This window comes from Capricornis sumatraensis, chromosome 1 (assembly GCF_032405125.1).
Source record: "Capricornis sumatraensis isolate serow.1 chromosome 1, serow.2, whole genome shotgun sequence".
Classification (NCBI taxonomy): Eukaryota; Metazoa; Chordata; class Mammalia; order Artiodactyla; family Bovidae; genus Capricornis; species Capricornis sumatraensis.
Genome location: NC_091069.1, coordinates 58,320,388 through 58,344,158, shown reverse-complemented (window position 1 = coordinate 58,344,158; position 23,771 = coordinate 58,320,388). Strand labels below are relative to the sequence as shown.

Genomic DNA, 23,771 nt, shown 5'->3' with positions numbered 1-23,771 from the left:
GGCGGCCGGCGGGGCCTGGAGCCTGGGCGCCGGGCGCGGCGCTGCAGCGGCCGCTCCTCCCCGCGCTGGGCCCCGGGCCTGGCCCGGCCGAGCGCCGCGCCCTCCTGACCGCGGTCGCTGGAGCCCGGCCTTGGCCCGGCGGGCCCCAACCGCCTCCTGGGCCTGCCGTCGTCCGGCCCCGGCCTGCAGCCCGACCCCCGCTTCCTTTGTGGACCTGAATGATTTTTTTTTTTTCTTTTGGCCTCCCCCTTCCCTAAGATCACGGTGCTGGAAGGCCGACCCCGCCACCTCGATCAGTGCCTCCCCGCCCGGGGAAGCGGCCCTCCTCTTGTTTTTCCCCTCGGGCTCTTCCCGCGCCGCCCTCCTATCTGGGTTTAATTGATGGAGTTTTTTTAGTACACCCCCGCCCCGTTTTTTTTCTCGCCTCTTGACGGAAAGGCCACGCGCGACTCCCTGCGTCTCTGCCCCTGGTCATCTGTTCCTCACCCCGACACATACCACCCCTCACCCACCCCGGTCCACCTGCCTCCCGCCGGGGATGGCCCCGCGGTGACGGCAGCCAGGACCCCACGGCGAGCTGCTGCCCTCGCCCACGCACCCCGCGAGTCTACCCTCCTCCTCTCCGTATTCTGAGCTCTCTGAGAAGAGAGGAGACGCAGGGGAAGATGTGGCTGAAGCTTTTTTTCTTGCTCCTCTATTTTCTGGTCCTTTTCGTCCTGGCCAGGTTTTTTGAGGCCATTGTGTGGTATGAAACTGGCATCTTTGCCACCCAGCTGGTGGATCCGGTGGCGCTGAGCTTCAAGAAGCTGAAGACCATCCTGGAGTGTCGGGGGCTGGGGTATTCGGGGTTGCCCGAGAAGAAGGATGTCCGGGAACTGGTGGAAAAGTCAGGCAAGTATCTGCTCCCCGAGGGTCCCCTCTACCCGTGGGCGAGAGGGGTGGTCTCCCAGGATGAGTCGATACCTCGAAGGGTTAAGTAGATTACTTCCAGAGCCGCCTAGATTTCCTTTGTCCAGTTTTTCTACCGCCCCCCCCCCGCCCAAAAAAAGAAAAAGGAGTAAGCCCCAGTTTTCAGAAGGGGCCTGGAATTATTTGTAGGGGTGTTGGCTTGTCTTCCTAAGATTATTTTAAAATAACAGTTTCAAGTGCCGCTTCTTAGCGTTGTTTACGGAGTGGTTTTCCCCAAATTCGGAAATGTCAACCAGTCACAAACTGGAAAGCATGATTTCTCAGCTGAAATTCATAAGGCTATAAGAAAAGAAGAACCCCCATAACGTTGTCTATGGATCGAAGCATTTGTCACCGTAGTAATAGCAACTTACCCGGAGGGAAAAACATTCCTGAAGTATTTAATATCAAAGAAGCATTTAGGCCTAGGATTTCAATTTTATTTTATTTTTTCTTACAATTTTATTGAGATATAATTGACGTGCAGCACTGTACAAGTTTAAGGTGTGTAGCATGGTGATTTACATACATCATGAAATGGTAATCACAGTAAGTTTAGTGAACATCTGATGCCAAATTAAATGGGAAAACTTTTTTTTTAAGATTTAAATTTGAAATAATGAGTCTAAATTTAGAGAAAGTGTACATGATGCAATATTAGCTTTTCATACTTTAAATTTGGTGAAAATAAGGTGATTTTTTTTGTGTGTGGAATGCCTACCTTGTTTGTTTTTGAAAGAGTTTATTTCTATTTCTGTAATGATTTTTTTTTATTGTATCTTAGATGAAAACTGTTTTTTCCCTTCTGTACCACAAGCACTGCTGGTATCAACTTAAATGGGTTGAGAAATAGAACTGAGCCAAGAGACATTTAACATGTTAACGCATGCAGTTGCAATAACTTAGTTTTGGGGTAGGATTTAAGTGAGAAATATGCGTAATTTTTTTTCACTCCTGGACAAACTATATCTTTGTTTAGACACACTTCCTGGAAGTGGGGGGGGGGGTACTGTAATTTGAGAAAGGCATTTTGGGTTGCTGTAGGAAGCAGTTGAAACTGATAGTTAACTTTTTTGTTGTTTCAGGTATATCTGTCAGCTGTGTGTCTTTTATAAGACAGTTTTTTCCCTTATTTAGTATCATACAGCCATGCAGTGTGGTAGACAAGAATACTAATTTCAGAGGACTTTAGCACCCGCATGTTTGTTGGTTACAGTTAGGATCATTACTGGGACAGAAGAGTAAACATTCTTTGTAAAAGTGATACATTTTTTCTTTAAAGAAACATAAAATTGTGTGTTATTTGCAGAAAACTGTACCTCTCGTTTACTGACTGGTTTTTGATTACTTTTATTTCTCCCATGGCTGGGGTGTAGTGTAGAGGAAATAGAGTAAGGTAAAAGGTCTCTAATAAATAAACTCTCTAGGTTTAGAAATAAAAAGTGCCTTAACTGCCCAAGCCAAGTCATTTTTCATGATTGATTTGATAACACATCTTTTTTCTTTTGATTTCGATTTTATTTAGCATTGCCTTCCTTTGGGCCTAAAAATGCTTGTAACTTTGAGCATACAAAGAGTGCACATAATATTTAAAGAATACACACAGCCCACAAAAATATCGCTCAGATCCCACGTTTTATAGCACATCCAACAATTTATAAAGCAGTTTAACTTTATAGTTTAACTATTTGCTGTGAATGGTTTTGCTGCTATCATCATGATATGGCGCTTGTTTTGCCTTGTGAACAATTGACAAAAGTTAATTTGATGGTAATATTTTTCTTTATTTATTATTTCATGATACAAACTGTAAATTTGCACTGTAAGTGTGTATGAATATGAAATTTGTTCTTATAGATAATCTTCTGTATCTGACCTTCAAGTCACATAAGCCTTGTTGCTATTTCATGCAGGTGATGACGGTCAATTTTGTAAACCCTTTTCTAATTTTTGTAAGTCAGAAGTATATAAATCATACTATTTAAAAATTTAAATAGTGTATTTAAATCCAGTATTTAAATAAAATACCTGGATACAAGTTAAATAATACTGTGATGGCTTTAGGGGCTGATATAAATTCAATAATTTCCTAATGAATTATGTGATAACCCCAAGACTGCTTTGTTCATTTTTCCTGACACATAGAAGGTTCTTACATACTTAATGAATGTGTGAATATTAAACAGATGTATTCATGTTCTACTCTTCTGTAGAATGCAACGCAGGAACAATGACATCATATAAAATAGAATTAATTATTGAAACATGAGATTTTTGAAATCTTATTAATGTTTTTTCTTTTCTTCAGGTGACCTGATGGAAGGTGAGCTTTATTCTGCACTCAAAGAAGAAGAAGCATCTGAATCTGTTTCTAGTACCAATTTCAGTGGTGAAATGCACTTCTATGAGCTTGTAGAAGACACAAAAGATGGCATCTGGCTGGTTCAGGTATTAGAAACAGTGATAGAAGTGAAATAATTGTTACCAAAATAGTAGTCACCAGCTGGTGACCCTTCTGTGTACTTGTGTCATCTTTCTTAGACATAATCAGTTCTCATGGGGAGGCTTCAGTGTCCGCTTAAAGAGGTTTTGCAGACCGAGGAAAACGAACATTAATTAAAGAGTGGGAAAAGGGAAGTGGTGGGGAAAGAAAATTGGACTGTTTAGAATCAGGAGAAGCAAATCCATTTTTGTTGTCAGAGCTTCATTAAGAAACACATGTATTCCTTTTATTTAGTGATTTGTGCTTTTTCTCCCAGTTTTTATTCAGTGATCCAAAATCATTTTTGTTTTTAAAGAAAAAACCCTAAAGTAAAAGTAAAGGAGTCCTTTTGTTAGGGTAATAGCCAACTGTGTGCCTATAGAAGAAGCAGTGTTGTGGGAAATGGTAGGGGGCTTACTACTTTGCTCATGAAATTGATGAGATTATAATTTTAGACCCTGGCTCTTAGGCTGTCAAAACCGTGAGTTTTAGTTAGCAATTAGAATTTTAGAGCTATGAAGGGCCTTAAAAAAATCATCTTTAATGCTTCTGAAAGTGTGGTTTATGTATCACTCATGGTAAATGAGTGGACACGCATTATCATTTGGGTATTTTTATGTAAAGTAGAAAAATCAGTATTATATTGAACATGTAATTTCATAACATTGCTGAGAGAAAGTCTAAAGTTATTTAAATTTTTAAAAAGTAACTTCACTTTAACATCTTAAATAAATTACCAACATTAATTCAGCTAAAATTATAATTATTGAACCAGGATCAAGTCCTAGGTTCCCTGATTTCTTGTCCAGTGTTCTTGCCATTTCACATTAGGGTTGGCAAAGTTTTTGAGAACAATGACTGCAAAATAAGGTAGAAAAAGCTGGGAGTTAACAGCGAATCTAATCCTGTCACTGATTTGCAATATGATTGTGGACAGATTTTCTGTTGCACATGGCCTCAAATAAATACGTTTACACCTGAAGAAGATAGAATAGTAGTCCCTTAGCCTAACTGTTGACGTTTGGAAATTCTTTCAGTGATTGCATTGGATATCACATGACCTTTCCTTTACTTGCAATCTTCCTATAGTATTTGACCATTTATCCTCCAATTAATCTATTAATAATTTGACATTTTTAAAATTCATCAAGCAGAAAAACTGGGAGGAGCATATGGGTACTATCTATACATTATCCATCAAATTCTAGTCTATTTCTGTGTTATATTATTGGTATTGAAAAAATAAACTGTAGCGTCTTTAAAGCCTTAATTTATAAATAGTTATTCTGTTTCTTTTCCCACATATTTAGTTCTGATAGTCTGATTGAGAAAGATTTGTGGGTTTGGTTTTGGTAATTTCAATTGTGTTGCTGAGATTGAACTGAACAGCCAGTCCCACTGCCCTATGTGCCATGTTTGTCATTGAACAGTCCCATAGAGATGAGTGATGAAGAGGCTGAACACCTTCCAAAACTGGAAAACCCATGGCAAAAGTCTGGAAATTCTTTTGGTGTACAGAGTGTTGCCTATAAACAACAAACACGTTCTGCTTCACTAATTCACAATACAGTCTTAGCTTCTAAATGATCTGTTATTTTTTGATACTGTATTAAAGATAAGCATGGATTAAACTCCCTTAATACATTACGAAATTCATCCAATTTATTCATCAGTTAATTGTACACAAGGCCAGAGATACCCGAGAACATACACCAGCCTAACTCTTTGCTCTCTGAGGCAACTCACATTCCAGTTGGGAGAGGGAGGCACTAAATAAATATTTACTGTAATACCAGTTAATGGTAAGTGCTAAGACAAATAAGCAGAGTAAGGAGACAAGAGAGTGGCAAAGAATTCTTTAATAAGGTGACATTTGCAAAAAGTAATGAATGGTAGTGAATGTTAATGTTATAAGTTCTTATCACTGAGTTATTTTTCCCTGCGAATGTTTTTTTAAACTTCATAAGTGTTAACAGTTAATGGTACAGTAGCACACTGTTTTTCCAGTGACCTTCAAGATTTGCACTGATCACCACTGTCTGGCTTGTGTTCCCCTGGGCCAGTGGCTTGCATCTGTCAAATGGCTGCTTGGGTTGAAAGAACAGTCTCTGGCAGGACAACTGAGAAGACTGAGATAGAAACCTCAGTTACAGTGTCCTCAGCACTGGATGCACCAGCTAAGCGAATCGGCACAGACACTTTGACTCTTAAAAGAAAGCTGTGTTGTTGTTGTTTTTAATTGAAAATACCTTCTCAAAACAGAAGAGAAATATTCTCTCAATTGTTTGTCATTCTTTCAGTTCAGGTTATATTTCTTGGATCTTTTGTGAAGGACAGCATTCAGGGTTTCAGTTTTTAACTATTTGAATTATCAATCTTTTCTGTTTGTTTTGAAAGAAATCTACTCATTTCAGTTTGCTCTGTCATTGCTTCTGTTACTGTTTTAATCTGTGAGTGGGTATAGAACCCAACCAATTCAGTGTTCTTCATAGTGCATTTATTTTAGGTAGCTTGTGTAAGAAATATTTAAGCATATCAAAATTATTTTTATTTTTCCTCCCAGGTTTCTAATATCATTTTCTTACTCAGATGAATTATACTCTCCTTCTGTGTTTATTGAAGAAAAATGTAATTAGGTAGCAAATAATTGATAATTAGCACTTTATATTTCATATGTTATTGAAGGGATGTCTCGGTATACTGATTAAGGGGGGAAAGTCACTTTAATAAATGGGTATTGTTGCTGTTTAGTTGCCACATTACGTCTAGCTCTGCGACCCCGTGGACTGTATGTAGTCCTCCAGGCTCCTTTGTCTGTGGGATTTCCCAGGCAAGAATACTGGTGGTTGTTGTTCGGACAACAGAATACTGTTGCTAAGTCATGTCCAACTCTTTGTGATCCCATGAATCCCTGTCCTTCACTATCTCCACTGTGATATAATAGTGGATAGAATACTGGAGTGGGTTGCCATTTGCTTCTCCAGGGGATCTTCCTGACCTAGGCATCAAACCCACATCTCCTGCATTACAGGCAGATTCTTTATTGCTGAGCCACTGGGGAAGCCCAACATAAATGGGTGTATGACTTAGCTATTCCATTACTTAGTTCATTCTTTTTCTGGAATGGATTGATAATCTAGATTGACTGATTAGCTTTTTAGGTGACACTGCATGTGAAATGACACTACAAAAGAAAAAATTAGTTTCTGTAATTTGATTAACTCATTCTATATCCATTATGAGGAAGGAAATAGCAGCCCACTCCAGTATTCTTGCCTGGAAAATCCCGTGGACAGAGGAGCCTGGTGGGCTATAGTCCATGGAGTCACAAAGAGTCGAACACAGCTGAGCGACTAAGTATGCACTACGATTTCTGTCTTCTCAGTAACTCATGAGTTTATTTTCTGAATCATACATGTTGACAATCTTCATATCTTTCTGTTAATTGTTTTAAGATGTATTAGCGCTCATGACAGAGAAGGCAGTGGCACCCCACTCCAGTACTCTTGCCTGGAAAATTCCATGGACGGAGGAGCCTGGTGGGCTACAGTCCGTGGGATCGCTGAGAGTCGGACATGACTGAGCGACTTCACTTTCACTTTTCCCGTTCATGCACTGGAGAAGGAAATGGCAACCCACTCCAATGTTCTTGCCTGGAGAATCCCAGGGACTGGGGAGCCTGGTGGGCTGCCGTCTATGGGGTTGCACGTAGTCGGACACGACTAAAACGACATAGCAGCAGCAGCAGCAGTGCTCATGAATTAGCCTTACGTTAGAATGTTAGCATGCTTCTTTTTAAAAAAATATTTATTTTACAGCATGCAGGATCTTTAGTTGTGGCATGCAAACTCTTAGTTGCTGGATATGGGATCAAACCTTTGCCACCTGCACTGGGAACGCAGTCTTAGCCACTGGACCATCAGGGAAGTCCCTGTATTTCTTTTCATGTGAAATTTTCCGTAGTTCTTCTATATTCTCTGTAATATGAGGTAGAAAGAACTAATTTTAGTTTCTAAGGCAGAGTACATATGGGGCATATTTACCAATAATAGACTATGTAATCTATGAAAGAACCAAGTCATCTTTTTTCAGTCAGCTCTTTCTAAGTTTTCCTGCTCTGTTCCTAACCTAACCTTATATCTTTAATTAGTTATTTATTTCCAGTTGTGTAGATTCTTTGATGCTACTGCCAACCAATCTTTTTAGCATCACAAGTAGAAGTTTCTTTTCTTTCAAAAGATTCTTGCTCAGCGAGGCAGATGGAATAGTACAGAGGCTTCTGAAATTAAGACGTTAGCATACATTATGGGTTTTATGGATTTATCCTGTTCTTAACATTTCTATTCCTGTATTTTGACTTTTGTTCAAAGAAGTTCAAAGATGGACTGTGCTATCTGCTCTCCACTGGCTCTGCCACATCATAAGGAATTTAACATCACCAGAGTTGAGGCAGCAATGAGAAGCATATGCTTTAAAGTAAAGCTTGAGGTCAATATTTATTGAAGTTACTATGTTAATACAGTTCCTGATTGGCTGAAGAGTTACTAGCTGTTTTAAAACTTTATTTTTTTACTCCTAGATAGTAGTTTTGTTCAAGGAAATTCTAACTTACTTATTGCTCTTGTTACACAATGTAAAGGTGAAATACTTGGTAAGTCTTCCTTTATTTTGTATTAGTGAAAAGACTTTATTTGTGTTTACTCATAATGAAAGCTAGTGAGGCTACCAAAGAATTAAATGCTATTGAGTTTTGGTTTTATCAGTTAATCATCTTCACTTAATGATCTTATACAATTTGCATATATATATTTAGATTGTCTATGATTTGTTTAAAGTAGAAAACTCTTTGTTATAATGCAATATTGAGAGGTGCAGAAAATACCATAGTTCCACACTCCTTTTATAGAGAGTTATTTAATTTAGCCTCTATGTTGTATAAGAATTGACAGTAATAAAAGGTATATAACAAATGTTCTGATTAGTAATAAAACCCACCTCTGAAAAATAGGCAAAAATGTGTAGGTTTTTTCTTATACAAATGTAATACATGTGAAAGGTACCCAGCAATAACCCGAGACCCAGTTTCTCTTGGGAAGCTTAACTGAACTGTACAAGGTTGACATCAGAAAATACTGGAATTTAGTGTTTCACACTGTCCAACTGAGTTCCTTTCAGTGTGTGCTGAACCCAGTGTCATGAAAGGCAATTGTTAACATCTCTTCCCAACTCCACAGTTAGAAATATCACTTTAGTAACTTGAAATCAGCTGTGTGGGAGGAAGTCTGTAAATGATAGAAATCAGGACTTCCATTTTCTTCTAGAGAGCTCATCAGTTACCAGCCAACCACTGGTTTCATCCATTCATCCCACCATCTAACAAATATTTATTGAAATATAATGTGTGCCAGCTGAACCTTGTGAGGAGGGCAAAGAAGATGAGTAACCTACAGTCTGTGCCATAAAACAGCTTACTGTTTGATTTACTAAAATGTGTGGGCCAATCAAAAATGTTAGCGTAGATCATCTTTCCCAGCTAATAAATTAGGTGGTCTGTAATGGTGCTTCCATCTGAGAGATCCTAAAGAACTATTAGACAATGAAGTGGAATCTAGGAAAATTAGTACTAGGAAAAATTTAGTAGTTTTTCTCCTGGAAAAAAATGTATTTTTAAATACACTAAATTGGAAGTTTTCATGTGTAACTGGACTCAAGAACATTGATGTGCAATAGCATAACCAGGTACTAGTTATGCTAATGTTTGTCAGAAAACATCCCAGGTGTCATGTTGCTGGGGAAGGGATTTTCATTCTAACAGAAGTCAGCTTGGAGCCTTTAGATAACCTATATAATCTGAAGTAAAATGATGAGTTCAGTCGCTCAGACATGTCCAACTCTTTGAGACCCCATGAACTGCTACATGCCAGGCCACCCTGTACATCACCAACTCCCAGAGTCTACCCAAACTCATGTCCATTGAGTCAGTGATGCCATCCGACTATCTCATCACGTGTTGCCCTCTTCTCTTCCTGCCCTCAATCTTTTCCAGATCAGGGTCTTTTCTAATGAGTCGGCTCTTCACATCAGGTGACCAGAGTATTGGAGCTTCAGCGCTAGCATCAGTCCCTCCATTGAATATTCAGGACTGATTCCCTTTAGGATGGAGTGGTTTGATCTCCTTGCAGTCCAAGGGACTCTCAAGAGTCTTCTCTGGCACCACAATTCAAAAGCATCAATTCTGTGACACTCAGTTTTCTTTATGGTCCAGCTGTCACATCCATACATGACTACTGGAAAAACCGTAATTTTGACTATACCTATAGAGTCAAATAAAATTTTTTTTTTTTTTGGCAACACCTAAGGGATTTTTCATTTTTATGTGGTTCTGTTAGTCAGGAATTATTAAACTCTTAAAAGCAGATATTAGAATAGCTTGCATAAATAAGGCTCTGGGGTTAAACACTGCCCCGTACCTGCTTCAGGGATGTTCCCATTTCTCTTCACACTCTTTTGTTGCCTGTGCTATAACCAGGGCTGCTTATATCAGTTATAGTGACCTAAATTGATTAACCCCGTGATATAGTGTCATTGTAAATACAGACCTGAAGTGTTTGGGTTATTTGCAGCTTTGCTCAGGAAATAAGAGTGAAAGGGGAGTTACTAAAAACAACACAGGGACTGTGGCAATATGATTTTACAGAGTTTTTTTTTTAAACCTGAGTAATCTGAAAAAGAAGTCAAGATTTCTTTGATTACTTAATAGATAAAAGAGCTACCATTTTAACTCTTCAGTGGTAGGAAAAGAAGTGAAGAGAAGAGAAAAAACCTGTCTTCTTGGATCTCCCTTATTCTTCAGATAAAATTTATAAAGTACTTTTAGACAATAGAAAACTGTGGAGGCTAGGAACTTACTGGGTAGTGTACCTGTGTGAACCTCCTTAGAAAGCACTTTTACCTGCTAAGACCATGGTCCTCAAATTGCCCTCCTGGCTACCTCTACCGTCTGAGCATTTTGATAATACATGTCTCCCTCCATGAGACCTTTTATTTTCACTGAAGAGTACTATCAGAGCCATTAGTTCCTTGCCTTAAGTTGTGTATTTGTGTATGTATTTATTAAGCATCAAAGTTACATTACAAAATGTTACATACCTATGTATGTCTCTGTAGGTATGAGAATGATAGTATCAGTGATATATGGCAAGGGTTATTGGACAGTAATGTGTTGGCACATAATGTGACCTTTTTTATTATTTATTTATTTTTGGCTGCACTGGGTCTTGGTTTCTGTGAGTGGGCTTTCTCTAGTTGCAGGGAGCAGGGGCTAGGCCAGTTTTGTGGTGTGCAAACTTCTCTCGTGAAGCATGGGCTCTAGGGCTTCAGTTGTAGTACACTGGGTTTAGTTGTTCCTCAGCATGTGGAATCTTCCCAGACCAGGGATCAAACCCCTGTCCCTTGCATTGGCAGGCAGATTCTTAACCACTTAGCCACCAGAGAAGTCCTAAAGTGAACTTTAAGTCACTCTTCACCATCATGCAGGTTCTCTTCTCCTGGTGCCCTTGAAATTTGTTAGACTCCCAGCGGAGAGCCCAGAGATGAGGCATTTGCTCAGTCTCTTGCCTCACCCAGGCACTCATTGCATACACTCACTCCCCTGGGATTTCACTTCCTGGAGGCTTTGTGAACGTGGAAATGGCCCTCCCTTCTAGACAGCTTAGTGGCCCCCAGAGTATTGTCCTATAATGTTGAATTAAATAGTATCAGTACTGTAACATTCATGAAAAGTAACTTGGCCTATATTCCCAGGGCTTAAAATACATCAAACATATGGATTCATGACGACATAGGACATTTTTGGCTTTCCTTTAAGTTCTCATTTAGTTATTTCTGGTTTTAATTTTTGTTTTTAATATATAATTTTTGTTTTTCTGATATCTCTATTGAAATTCTCTTAAAGTAGGAAGATACAGAATAAAGGGAAAAGGTATTAAGAGTTAGAAAGGCTGAGAAAGAAGTCATTACATATTTTGAAGGTTAACCTATAGTTTTCTTTTTTAAAAAAATCTTTTTCTTCTTCCAATCCTAATTGTGTTTGAAAGCTATTTGCAAATTTGAAGTTAGAAGTTCAAGACTGTAGAATTTATTAATGGTAATTTTTTTTATATGTTAGAATCTTTGTGATTGTTAAGAAAAATAGAAGTAGTAGTATTGATTCAGTCAGTTCAGTTCAGTCACTCAGTCGTGTCCAACTCCTTGTGACCTCATGAACAGCAGCATGCCAGGCCTCCCTGTCCATCAACAACTCCTGGAGTCCACCCAAACCCATGTCCATTGAGTTGGTGATGCCATCCAACCATTTCATCCTCTGTTGTCGCCTTCTCCTCCTGCCGTCAATCTTTCCCAGCATCAGGGTCTTTTCTCTTTTTTTTTTTCACTTAAAAAAATTATTTATTTTAATTGGAGGCTAATTATTTTACAAAATTGTATGGTTTTGCCATACATCAACATGAATCCACCACAGGTGTACACGTGTTCCCCATCCTGAACCCCCCTCCCACCTCCCTCCCCGTACCATCCCTCTGGGTCATCCCAGTGCACCAGCCCCAAGCATCCTTTTCAAATGAGTCAGCTCTTTGCATCAGGTGGCCAAAGTATTGGAGTGTCAGCTTCAACATCAGTCCTTCGAGTGAACACCTAGGAATGATCTCCTTTAGGATGGACTGGTTTGGATCTCCTTGCAGTCCAAGGGACTCTTCAAGAGTCTTCTCCAACACCACAGTTCAAAAGCATCAATTCTTCAGTGCTCAGCCTTCTTTATAGTCCAACTCGCATCCATACATGACCACAGGAAAAACCATAGCTTTGACTAGACAGACCTTTGTTGACAAAGTAACATCTCTGCTTTTTAATATGCTGTCCAAGTTGATCATAGTTTTCCTTCCAAGGAGTAAGTGTCTTTTAATTTCATGGCTGCTGTCACCATCTTGGAGCCCAGAAAAATAAAGTTGGCCACTGTTTCCACTGTTTCCCCATCTATTTGCCATGAAGTGATGGGACCAGATGCCATGATCTTAGTTTTCTGAATGTTGAGCTTTAAGCCAACTTTTTCATTCTCCTCTTTCACTTTCATCAAGAGGCTCTTTAGTTCTTCTTCACTTTCTGCCATAAGGGTAGTGTTATCTGCATTTAGTCAAGCATAGTTTAATAGAAAACATGTGTTTGACTCTTGGCTCCATAATTATACTTTAGAAAAAAAGTGAAATTTGAACTTGTTGAACCCACACATGGTCATTTTTAGTAAGCTCATTTGGGTTATTTAAATTTTTCAGAGCAGAGAAATGACTCCAAGGTCCATTTTCTTCACAAGTTAATTCTAGAGAATAGGCTACATGGAGGAGAATATGGCTCACTTTTTAATTTGGTTTTGACCCCTTTATGTATAACTGCCACAGAGTATGAGAATTCCCACAATGTTTGAGATCTTTTCCAGTAGAACAGTTGCTTTTTCTTACAAGAAGTGCAGTGATAATATGATTATCCACTTAACAAGACCTAGGGATAGAATATGTTTTTTAGAAAAAGTAAATAGATGTAAATGGTTGGTTTGATGCCATTTTAGGTGATTAAAGTTTCTGTTTTCCTTCTTGGGAATAGGTCATTGCAAATGACAGAAGTCCTTTGGTGGGTAAAATCCACTGGGAGAAAATGGTGAAAAAGGTGTCGAGATTTGGAATACGTACAGGCACGTTTAACTGCTCCAGTGACCCCAGGTAAGTTGATGGCAGTTCTTAGAATTTGAGTTCTGACCAGAAGTTTTTAATGTAATAAAGACAGTGGTATTAGAAGCCTGTTTAAACTGAAAATTAATTAGCATGCTTAGCACAGTGTTAGTTACACGGGTGCTTGATTAATAGTTTTTGATAACTGGTGGTTATTTGCTTTCTTTCAGATCTCTTTTTATCTGGTTCTTCTGTGCTGTTTCTAACAGGGTGACTCTTTAGAGTATGTCTTTGGTCTTTTTTGTTTCAATTTTATTTCCCAAAGAGACTTCAGTACATTTATGGCTTTAGGTGACACCTTTGTGCTGATCTAAATCTTCCTTAATTCGAACTTCTAGTTTGCATTTTGAACTCTAGTTGCCCTACGAGTAACCCAGATGGAATATGTTCCCTAAGCCTAGTGTTCAAATTCATGTTCATCTTTTTCTTTAGTAAATTGTGTCCTTTCTGCCTTTTTCTGTCCTTTACTGTTTCTTTTTTTCATTTTCTCAGACAGGAATCTTTGCAGGCATTTTCGTTTCTCTTTTTGTCATCATTTCCAGTATTTAGTCTGTCACATTATTTTGTTTTACTATCCCATTGTTCTTCAAAATGCGTTTTATTTGAATTTCTAGTGCCTCCAAGGTATAACTTGAATTAGTTTATTTAATTATCCATTCAATAAATATTTAATGAAGGATTAGCATGTACAGCATGTTCTGTTTAGTGCTGAGGACGGGGCATAGCATATGTACATAGAAACCCCCATGTTAGATAGTTTCTAATGTAGGTAGACACGCCTGACTTACCTATGTCCCTTTTATGTGGTCACAGTGGGAGACCCATTGGCTGAAGAAAACCTGCCTCCACTACTGCTTAATCTCAGATTCTCCCACCCTTCTCCTTCAGGCTCATGTTTGCTTTGATTTTCCTCACTGTCCTTGTTTTGCTCACTTGTAACATAGGCTGAGACCTGTGGGAGGAGGACCCCTTAAAAGGTGAGGTTAAAAAGGGATGTTGTTGCGTCTCCTCACTCACATGTAATCTCATTTACCCACAAAGCTCCCCTTCTCACCTTTACCACAGAATCTTGATTGTGTTGTGATGCCTTTGGTTTAAATGTCCATGATAGCCTGAGTGTTCATGTTCTTATAAAAAGGAAATCATTCTTATTTCTAGCTTTTGTTTACCAAAGACAATTGCACTTGGTCTTATTCCATCATTCCCAAATAGAGTATAGGTGAAAGATCTCCCCCCAACCCCACTGGTGATTGCAATACCAGAATGAATGATAGTTCTAATATATTGATTTTTTTTGAGATAACGCCAAAAGTCAGTACTTAACATAGCTAATTTATTGAAAAGTATTCAGAATTTTTTTTAATCAATAAACTAAATAGTACATTTAAATACTATAACTTTTAAATACATTAGAAAATATCAAGTAAAAACAAATATACAAAAATATAAAGTTTAAACACATTTCAGTCTAATATAAATTCTTAGATAACATTAATAGAGAACTCAAAATGAAACTAAGCAGAGTATAAAGTGAAAATAATCTGTTAAGCATGAAAACCTGAAGGAAATAGTATATTGATTTTTAATGTAATCTTGTAAAGGAAAATGCGTCAGAAGTGTCATGCTGCTAAGTCGATTCAGTCATGTCTCGCTGCGACCCCATAGATGGCAGCCCACCAGGCTCCCCCGTCCCTGGGATTCTCCAGGCAGGAACGCTAGAGTGGGTTGCCATTTCCTTCTCCAATGCCTGAAAGTGAATTCGCTCAGTCATGTCCGACTCTTAGCGACCCCATGGACTGTAGCCTACCAGGCTCCTCTGTCCATGGGATTCTCCAGGCAAGAATACTGAAGTGGGTTGCCATTTCCTTCTCCACAGAAGCGTCATAATTGAGTCCAAATTTAGTACAAATTTTTCTAGCTTTTCTTTTGAAAATCCCTATTTGATTTTATACCAGCTAAGGAATGGTAAAGAGAAACATATAAGCTACCTTTAAATTTCTGTTGAATCCTTTATCTTGATCTTCAGATAATCCCACCTCTTATTTATCATGGAGGGCTACAGTCCATAGGGTTGCAAAGAGTCAGACATGACTGACTATCTGTCCATGGGATTCTCCAGGCAAGAGTGCTGGAGTGGGTAGCCATGCCCTCCTCTAGGGGATCTTCCTGACCGAGCCCTCAGTCTTGTGGCTCCTGCATTACAGGCAGATTCTTTACTGCTGAGCCACCAAGGAAGCCCATTTATGATGGAAGAGACCCTTTTTGAGCAACTTTTTCTTTTTTGCTAACTGCAGCTATCATTTTTTGTTATTAAAGAGACATTTTTACATCATCTTCTCTAGTCTTATCACAAAGATAAAGATCTTGATGCAGAGTTATTTATATCTGTTTCAATATTGTCATGTTCATGTCCATTTATTTGGAAAGTCTGTTCTTGCCATAGATGGTGTGCTTAGTCAGGGTCATTTTCTTTCTTTTTTTTTTTTTGAGGACTATAGAGATACAGAAGAACAAAATAGGGAGATAATAGAAAGTGTTCAGAATGTCAGTGCAAGGTGTAACTGGGCAGGGAATAGTGTTATTCAGCAAGCATTTTAATATGTTGAATAGTTTCATCATCCTGATCTCAGATTTTTAAAATCAGCAAAACTCTATCCCCTACTGCCTGTGTTGCTTTCTTTGACTGTAGTTCTTTATCTGGGGCGGCCTCAGGCACAGCCTCCTCTGACATGTTGGGCCCACTGTAGAGTAGTACTTTCCTGACCTGATTGGCTCCCCTTAAGAACATTCAGAACCGCCACTCTGTGCAGCATCTGACTCTATCCATGGCCAGCAGTTTTCATTTCTTTCCCATACAGCCATCTTGCCTGGCCTCAGTTCCTTTCATTCCCCAACCTAGTGATCTGTCTCAGGGAGCTTTTCCCTGCCAGGTCTATTCTCTACTCTTTTATTCCCCCATCTTTGGAGAAAGTAGAAAGTGAGGTGGGATATTTATCTTTAAGAGGTCGGAGAGGCAGGGCAGGGATAGTAGAGAGTGGATGGAGGACCCTGGAATTACAGGAGTTGAGTGATACACCGGCCAGGAGGGCTTATGGTGGAACAGTTATGGGTGGGGACCCATGGAATAAGCAGGGAAGGGAAAGGAAGGAGGAGACTGGTGAATGGGACAGGAAGGCCAGGGAAGACAGTGACCTTGTCTGAAGAAACAACAGCTTATAAACAATACCAAAGGTTCTTTTTATTTTTTTTCAGTGTTCCTTTTTTAAATATAATGTGCCATACCAGAATGGCACACTAAATACCAAAACTCAGTAGCCATTTTTTTTTATCCTTTTTAGTCTTCAAATTGTCTAAGAGATCTCAAAAAGTTTAAGAACGGGAGGATATTTTTGTGATGTTGTCACTTTAAAAAGTTTTTTTGAATCAGTAAGAAGTTTTTATATGGATATATGGCAATATAATATTATTAAAAAATAATGAGTATTAGTCTTATTTTCTGTTTAACAGTTGGGTTTTAAGATTGATATGATATACTTCGTGTGTTGGATTTCAAGTCTAGAAAACATGATTTAATCTGAAAGATACATGATGACAAACAAAATCTTATTGTCCTAGGTACTCTTAAGTTCTTCTGCAGTGATAAACCGTAAAACTATCAATGTCACTTATTTCTGAACTGAAAAGAAAGTACATAGTGCATTTGTTTTCTTCCATGAAGAAGTATATGAACTAAGACTTTGCCTGTTTTATGGGATAAAATTTTCTGTCAGAAAGACTATAATTTAACTTATGACACAAATCAGAAAAGCCAAATATTCTCTAAGGTGGTCATAGAAAGATGAAAAGAATGACTAAGAGTAGAAATGTGTCATCTCAAGTATCCCATACAATTAAAAACATCAAGCAAGTCAGATAATTAAGATGTAACTAAGACAACTATCTATGTGGAGTTCACTTGTGGTTTTGGTGGGGGTGGGGGTGGAAGAAAAACTGGCATTCGTGTCAGTGAATTATTATTTTTCATTGAACAAAGACACAAAGTAGAAGCTATTTTATTCTGTAGGAGTATATAATTTTCAAACCATTTCAATTAAAGTTGTATTGATATTAATGGTATCTGTGTTATTAAGGAAGTAAATCTACTAAATGACAAGCTGAGTTGTGGTTGCTAATCCTGAGTCACCCGGATAGTTTCCCAGAGTCATTACTAATCTTGTCTTTGTGACATAACATGTTGTCTTCACTTATCTTAAGTTGTGTCATGAAATCCTGAGGTAAAATTGATACTGTCATCATAAAACCATGTGCCATGTATATCAAGACTTCTTTCTCTCTTAATCTGATCATATAAATGTATAATATGCTTATGTAATTTAATTAAATGTAGGCAATGGCAACCCACTCCAGTACTCTTGCCTGGAAAATCCCATGGACAGAGAAGCCTGGTAGGCTGCAGTCCATGGGGTCGCTAAGAGTCAGGCACGACTGAGCGACTTCACTTTGACTTTTCACTTTCATGCATTGGAGAAGGAAATGGTAACCCACTCCAGTGTTCTTGCCTGGAGAATCCCAGGGACGGGGGAGCCTGGTGGGCTGCCGTCTATGGGGTCACACAGAGTCAGACACAACTGAAGTGACTTAGCGGTAGCAGCAGCAACAATCTGTGCTTACTAAGTAAAGCATAATATTTATGATTTTCACTTTAGTATTCTGAATAGCACAATAAAAAAGTAAATACTTTTTACCATTCATTTACAAATTTGTAGTGAACAAAATGTATCCACCTAGTAGACTTTGTTTTTTCCAACTTTACTGAGGTAAATTCATATGTCGTAAAACTCCACATGGTAGGTTTTTAGGAAAGACTTTTTTTAAAAAAGAAGGAAACTGTTTCACTGATTATCTCTCCACTGCAATACAGCAGCTGTTTTCATTTTCTGGTATCTCCTTTCATTCATCTTTTAGTTTTTTTTTTAGAAGGAGAGGTTTGTCACAAATTTTATAGCAAGACCATGTTCATTTCCAAGAGGATTAGAGTCATGACCCCATTGGATAAAGCTAAACAAATGATTTAATTTCAGTTCATCCTTGAACTGAATCTCTTTTTTTTTAAGCAATTTTATATTTACAGAAGAGTGATAAAGATAGTATAGAGTTGCCATATATAATCTTTCACCAAGTTTAGTTAGTATTTACATAACCATGGTATAATGGTCTAAAGAAATTAACACTGGTACAATACCATTTTACCAAAATTAAAAGATGCTTACTCTTTGGAAGAAAAGTTATGACCAACCTAGATAGTATATTCAAAAACAGAGATATTACTTTGCTGACTAAGGTCCGTCTAGTCAAGGCTATGGTTTTTCCTGTGGTCATGTATGGATGTGAGAGTTGGACTGTGAAGAAGGCTGAGTGCCGAAGAATTGATGCTTTTGAACTGTGGTGTTGGAGAAGACTCTTGAGAGTCCCTTGGACTGCAAGGAGATTCAACCAGTCCATTCTGAAGGAGATCAACCCTGGGATCTCTTTGGAAGGAATGATGCTAAAGCTCCAGTACTTTGGCCACCTCATGCGAAGTGTTGACTCATTGGAAAAGACTCTGATGTTGGGAGGGGTTGGGGGCAGGAGGAGAAGGGGATGACAGAGGATGAGATGGCTGGATGGCATCACGGACTCGATGGATGTGAGTCTGAGTGAACTCTGGGAGATGGTGATGGATAGGGAGGCCTGGCATGCTGCGATTCATGGGGTCGCAAAGAGTTGGACACGACTGAGCGACTGAACTGAACTGAACTGACATTACAGATCTTATTCCAGTTTCACCAGTTTTCCAATAATATCCTTTTTTCCAGAATCTCTTCTTAATCTGAAAACTTACTATCTTTGTTTCCTCTATGTTAAATACTCCTCTTCATGGTCCCCATTAAAGAGATGAGTGAGTATAAAAAACATAGGACTTGCTCTTTACTTGTTGAGCTTTTGTGCAGATTTCTCTGTGATAGTGTTTGTGTGCATCAGGCATGTGGTGGGTGCTTGGGTTAATAAGTCTGTGAAGCATGGCTCCTACCCTCAGAAACTTGCATTCAAGTCAGGGACTCAGCATACAAGATAATCCATTTCCTTCTCTCTTCTTTGCCCACCTGAATCTAACCATTCTTCAAGACCTAGTTCAGTTCTCAAACCTTTCATGAAATCTTCACCAACTCAAACTCCCAATGAAAGTCCTTTTGTTTGAACTTCATTTACATTATTTAGTGGTAGGGTATATAGTTTTATTCTTTTGTCTCCTTAATAGGATTTTAAATTCTTTGTGAACAGGAATCATTTTCCTATTATATTTTGGATCTTACCAACACATAATGCATTGTTGTTGGTTAGTCTCTTAAGTCATATCTGACTCTTTGCGACTCCATGGACTGCAGTGCTCCAGGCTTCCCTGTCCTTCACTCTCTCCTGAAGTTTGCTCAAACTCATGTCCATTGATTCGGTGATGCTGTCCAGCCATCTCATCCTCTGTTGCACCCATCTCCTTCTCCCCTCAATCTTTCCCAACATTAGGGTCTTTTCCAGTGAGTTGGCTCCTCACATCAGGTGGCCAAAGTACTGGGGCTTCAGCTTCAGCATCAGTCCTTCCAATGAAAATTCAGGGTTAATTTCCTTTAGGATTGACTGATTTTATTTCCTTGTCCAAGGGACTCTCAAGAGTCTTCTCCAACATTGCATTAGTAGGTTCATAATAGATGCTGGAAGTATGTGTCAGTTCCCTTGACTCTAAGGCTTTTTAAGCTCTAAAGTTTTTGTTTGAAAAAAAAAAGAGAGAAAGGAAGAAACAGAGATAAAAACAAAACGATGATAAAAAGCTTTGCTTTTCCTCTTATACAGCTGCCAGGTATTGGTACTACTTTTGATTGTTTACAGGTTATTTGTTTTGGGGGAGAGGGTATCTTTCAAGGGCTATGCAAATTATCAGGGAAAGACAAACTGTACAACAGGGAAGATAAGCAATCTAGCTCATCTAGCAGCCTTGCTGTTTACTTACAGTTCCCTCTCTTACAGATACTGCAGGAGAAGAGGCTGGGTTCGATCCACACTCATTATGTCTGTTCCACAAACGAGTACTTCCAAAGGGAAAGTCATGCTTAAGGAGTACAGTGGGCGCAAGATAGAAGTAGAGCACATTTTTAAGTGGATAACTGCTCATGCAGCTTCTCGGATCAAAACCATTTATAATGCTGAACGCTTGAAAGAAGAATGGAATAAAAGTGATCAATATTGGGTAAAAATATACCTATTTGCAAACCTGGACCAACCGCCAGCTTTTTTCTCTGCACTAAGCATAAAGTTTACTGGAAGAGTTGAGTTTATTTTTGTAAATGTGGAAAAGTGGGACAACAAGAGTTATATGACAGATATCGGTGTCTATAACATGCCATCATACATACTTAGAACTCCCGAAGGAATTTACAGATACGGAAACCACACAGGCGAGTATATATCTCTTCAGGCCATGGATTCATTTTTGCGCTCCTTACAACCTGAAGTAAATGATTTGTTCGTTTTGAGCTTGGTTCTTGTTAACCTTATGGCTTGGATGGACTTATTTATCACACAAGGAGCTACCATCAAGCGATTTGTGGTTCTCATAAGCACTTTAGGGACCTATAATTCTCTATTAATTATCTCCTGGCTACCTGTGTTGGGCTTTTTACAGCTCCCTTACTTAGATAGCTTTTATGAATATAGCTTAAAATTGTTGAGATATTCCAATACCACCACATTGGCTTCATGGGTAAGGGCAGACTGGATGTTTTATTCCTCACACCCAGCCTTGTTTCTTAGTACGTACCTTGGACATGGTTTACTAATCGATTACTTTGAGAAGAAGAGACGGCGCAACATCAACAATGACGAAGTCAATGCCAATAACTTAGAATGGTTATCAAGTCTATGGGACTGGTACACCAGCTACCTCTTCCACCCGATTGCTTCTTTCCAGAACTTTCCTGTAGAATCTGATTGGGACGAAGACCCTGACTTGTTCTTGGAGCGATTAGCTTTCCCTGATCTTTGGCTTCACCCCCTGATACCGACTGATTATATAAAAAACTTGCCGATGTGGCGATTTAAATGTCTTGGAGTCCAGTCTGAAGAAGAAATGTCGGAGGGTTCTCAAGATATTGAGAATGACTCAGACAGTGAGAGCACAGACACTTTGAGCAGTGAGAAGGAAGTATTTGAAGATAAACTGAGCGTCATTCACAGTTCTCCAGGAAGAGCAAGTCACTGTGATGCTGAGGCTTGTTCCTGTGCCCATAAATATTGTCAGACCAGCCCTTATGAAAGGAAGGGGCGGTCCTATGGATCATATAGCGCTAATGAAGATATGGAACCTGATTGGTTAACTTGGCCTGCTGATATGTTGCACTGTACTGAATGTGTTGTATGCCTAGAGAATTTTGAAAATGGATGTTTGCTAATGGGGTTGCCTTGTGGTCATGTGTTCCATCAGAATTGCATTGTGATGTGGTTAGCTGGGGGCCGACACTGTTGCCCTGTCTGCCGGTGGCCTTCTTATAAAAAAAAGCAGCCATATGCACAACACCAGCCCTTGTCAAATGACTTCCCATCTTAACCATGTGCAATTTGTCCTTATAAGCTTTGCGTATCTTACAGCCTGCCTTTTTAATGTTAGTCACAATGTTTTTGTGGTTTGACGTTTAGTTTAATGTTAGTGCAGTGACAGGAAATACACATTATGCTAATGTTGATGACAATTATTTGGTTGCCTTGTGTGTCAATTTGAATGCATACTTAATTGTAAAAATTTTTATTTACAACATTGAAAATTCAGAAGTTAATGTTCTTTTGTAAGCACAAAGGAAGTATGATAGAAATTTATCCTCGCAAGACTTTACAAGGTAGGATCAAATTCTAACGGAATTGAGGCAGTTTCTTATCCTAAATGTTTCCTTCCTTTTTACAATTTCTGTCCAGCACCTCTTGGTTAAATAATGTATGCTCTGAGACATGAAATTAAAAGAGACCTATGAAATAAATTATTTTAAAACCAGAAGATTACAGCTTTTCTAATGTTAAATTATTTTTGATAAGGTGGCTGAGTGCTCTAAGTGTTTTGCTTGTTTGCTAATTTCACAGTTGAGTCAGATATGGTTCTTGATTCATGTGGTGGAGGTGGGTGGTGGAGGAGACAGATTATGTTGCTGACACTGGCCAGAGGTGGTATTAGTCCTCCTTGGTTAGCTTTGATGGGAAGAAATTTCATGGTGGGTGTTTTTAAAATTATTAAATCATTTACGAGTATATTCGGAGAAGGCAATGGCAGCCCACTCCAGTACTCTTGCCTGGAGAATCCCATGGATGGAGGAGCCTGGTGGGCTGCAGCCCATGGGGTCGCGAAGAGTCGGACACGACTGAGTGAATTCACTTTGACTTTTCACTCTCATGCATTGGAGAAGGAAATGGCAACCCACTCCAGTGTTCTTGCCTGGAGAATCCCAGGGATGGGGGAGCCTGGTGGGCTGCCCGTCTATGGGGTCGCACAGAGTCGGACATGACTGAAGTGACTTAGCAGCTTAGCACAAGTATATTCAAGTAAACAAAATCAGCTATAGCATACTAGCCACACATAGATTACTTGATATATTTTCCCTGACTTTTTATTTTGAAAATTTTTTTTAACTATAGAGAAATTGGAAACATAGTACAGTGAACATTCATTTGTCTCATTCACCAGGTGTTTACATCTTGTTACATTTTCTTTATCTCCTCTATGTCTATAATCTTTTTTCTTTTCTCTTTTTTTTTCCTGATTCCTTTGAGAATAAATTTCAGTCATCATGATGCTTCCATACCGTTAAATGTATCATCATGTGTCTCCTAAGTACAGGGACATTTTTTACACATCCACCACACCATCATCACACCCAGGAAATGTAATGTTGATTTAATAATGTCTGGTACACAATTCATACTCCCCAGTTGCTCCCAAAATATTCTGTATCTTTATATGTTTCTGTTTTGTTTTCATTGGGAACTCAGACAGGGTTTATGCATTGGGTTTAGTCTCTTTTCTTTCATTCATTTCTCTAGAGCAGTCACGCTGCCCTCCTCCCTCCCCCCTCCCCACCCCCCACACACACTGTTTAAGTCTTTTCTGACATTTTTGCAGAGTACAGGCTAGTTGTCTTGAGTGTTCCACATTTCTGGATTTGTCTTGAGTGTTTCTTCATAATTAGATGAAAGAACTTTCCCTAGGTGGTTTCTGTTTCTCATTTGTATAACATCAGCAGTGCATGATGTCAGTTCATTCCATTGTTGGTGATGCTGAATTTGCTCAGGTAATATCTGCTTTATCTTTGCAATGTAAGGTATTTTCCCCTTGATAATTAAGAAGGAATCTGTGAGGCCGTGTGAGTATCCTGTTCTTCATCAACCTTTAACCTAATGGTTTTAACATCTGTTGATGATTATTGGCCTGAATCTGTTACTAAATAGGAGTTGTGACATGGAGATTTTTAAATTCTGTCCTTCATTCTGCATTT

General features: G+C 38.9%; 1 protein-coding gene across 1 annotated transcript; it reads left to right on the top strand.

Annotated features, from left to right (window-relative positions):
• The first annotated feature begins 242 nt into the window (after positions 1-242).
• RNF103 (ring finger protein 103) lies at positions 243-22,265 on the top strand. Its single transcript, XM_068966162.1, has 4 exons — positions 243-891; positions 3,257-3,396; positions 13,082-13,197; positions 20,266-22,265. The coding sequence occupies exons 1-4, from the start codon at positions 666-668 to the stop codon at positions 21,839-21,841; spliced, it is 2,058 nt and encodes a 685-aa protein (XP_068822263.1). The 5' UTR covers positions 243-665; the 3' UTR covers positions 21,842-22,265.
• The last annotated feature ends 1,506 nt before the right edge of the window (positions 22,266-23,771 follow it).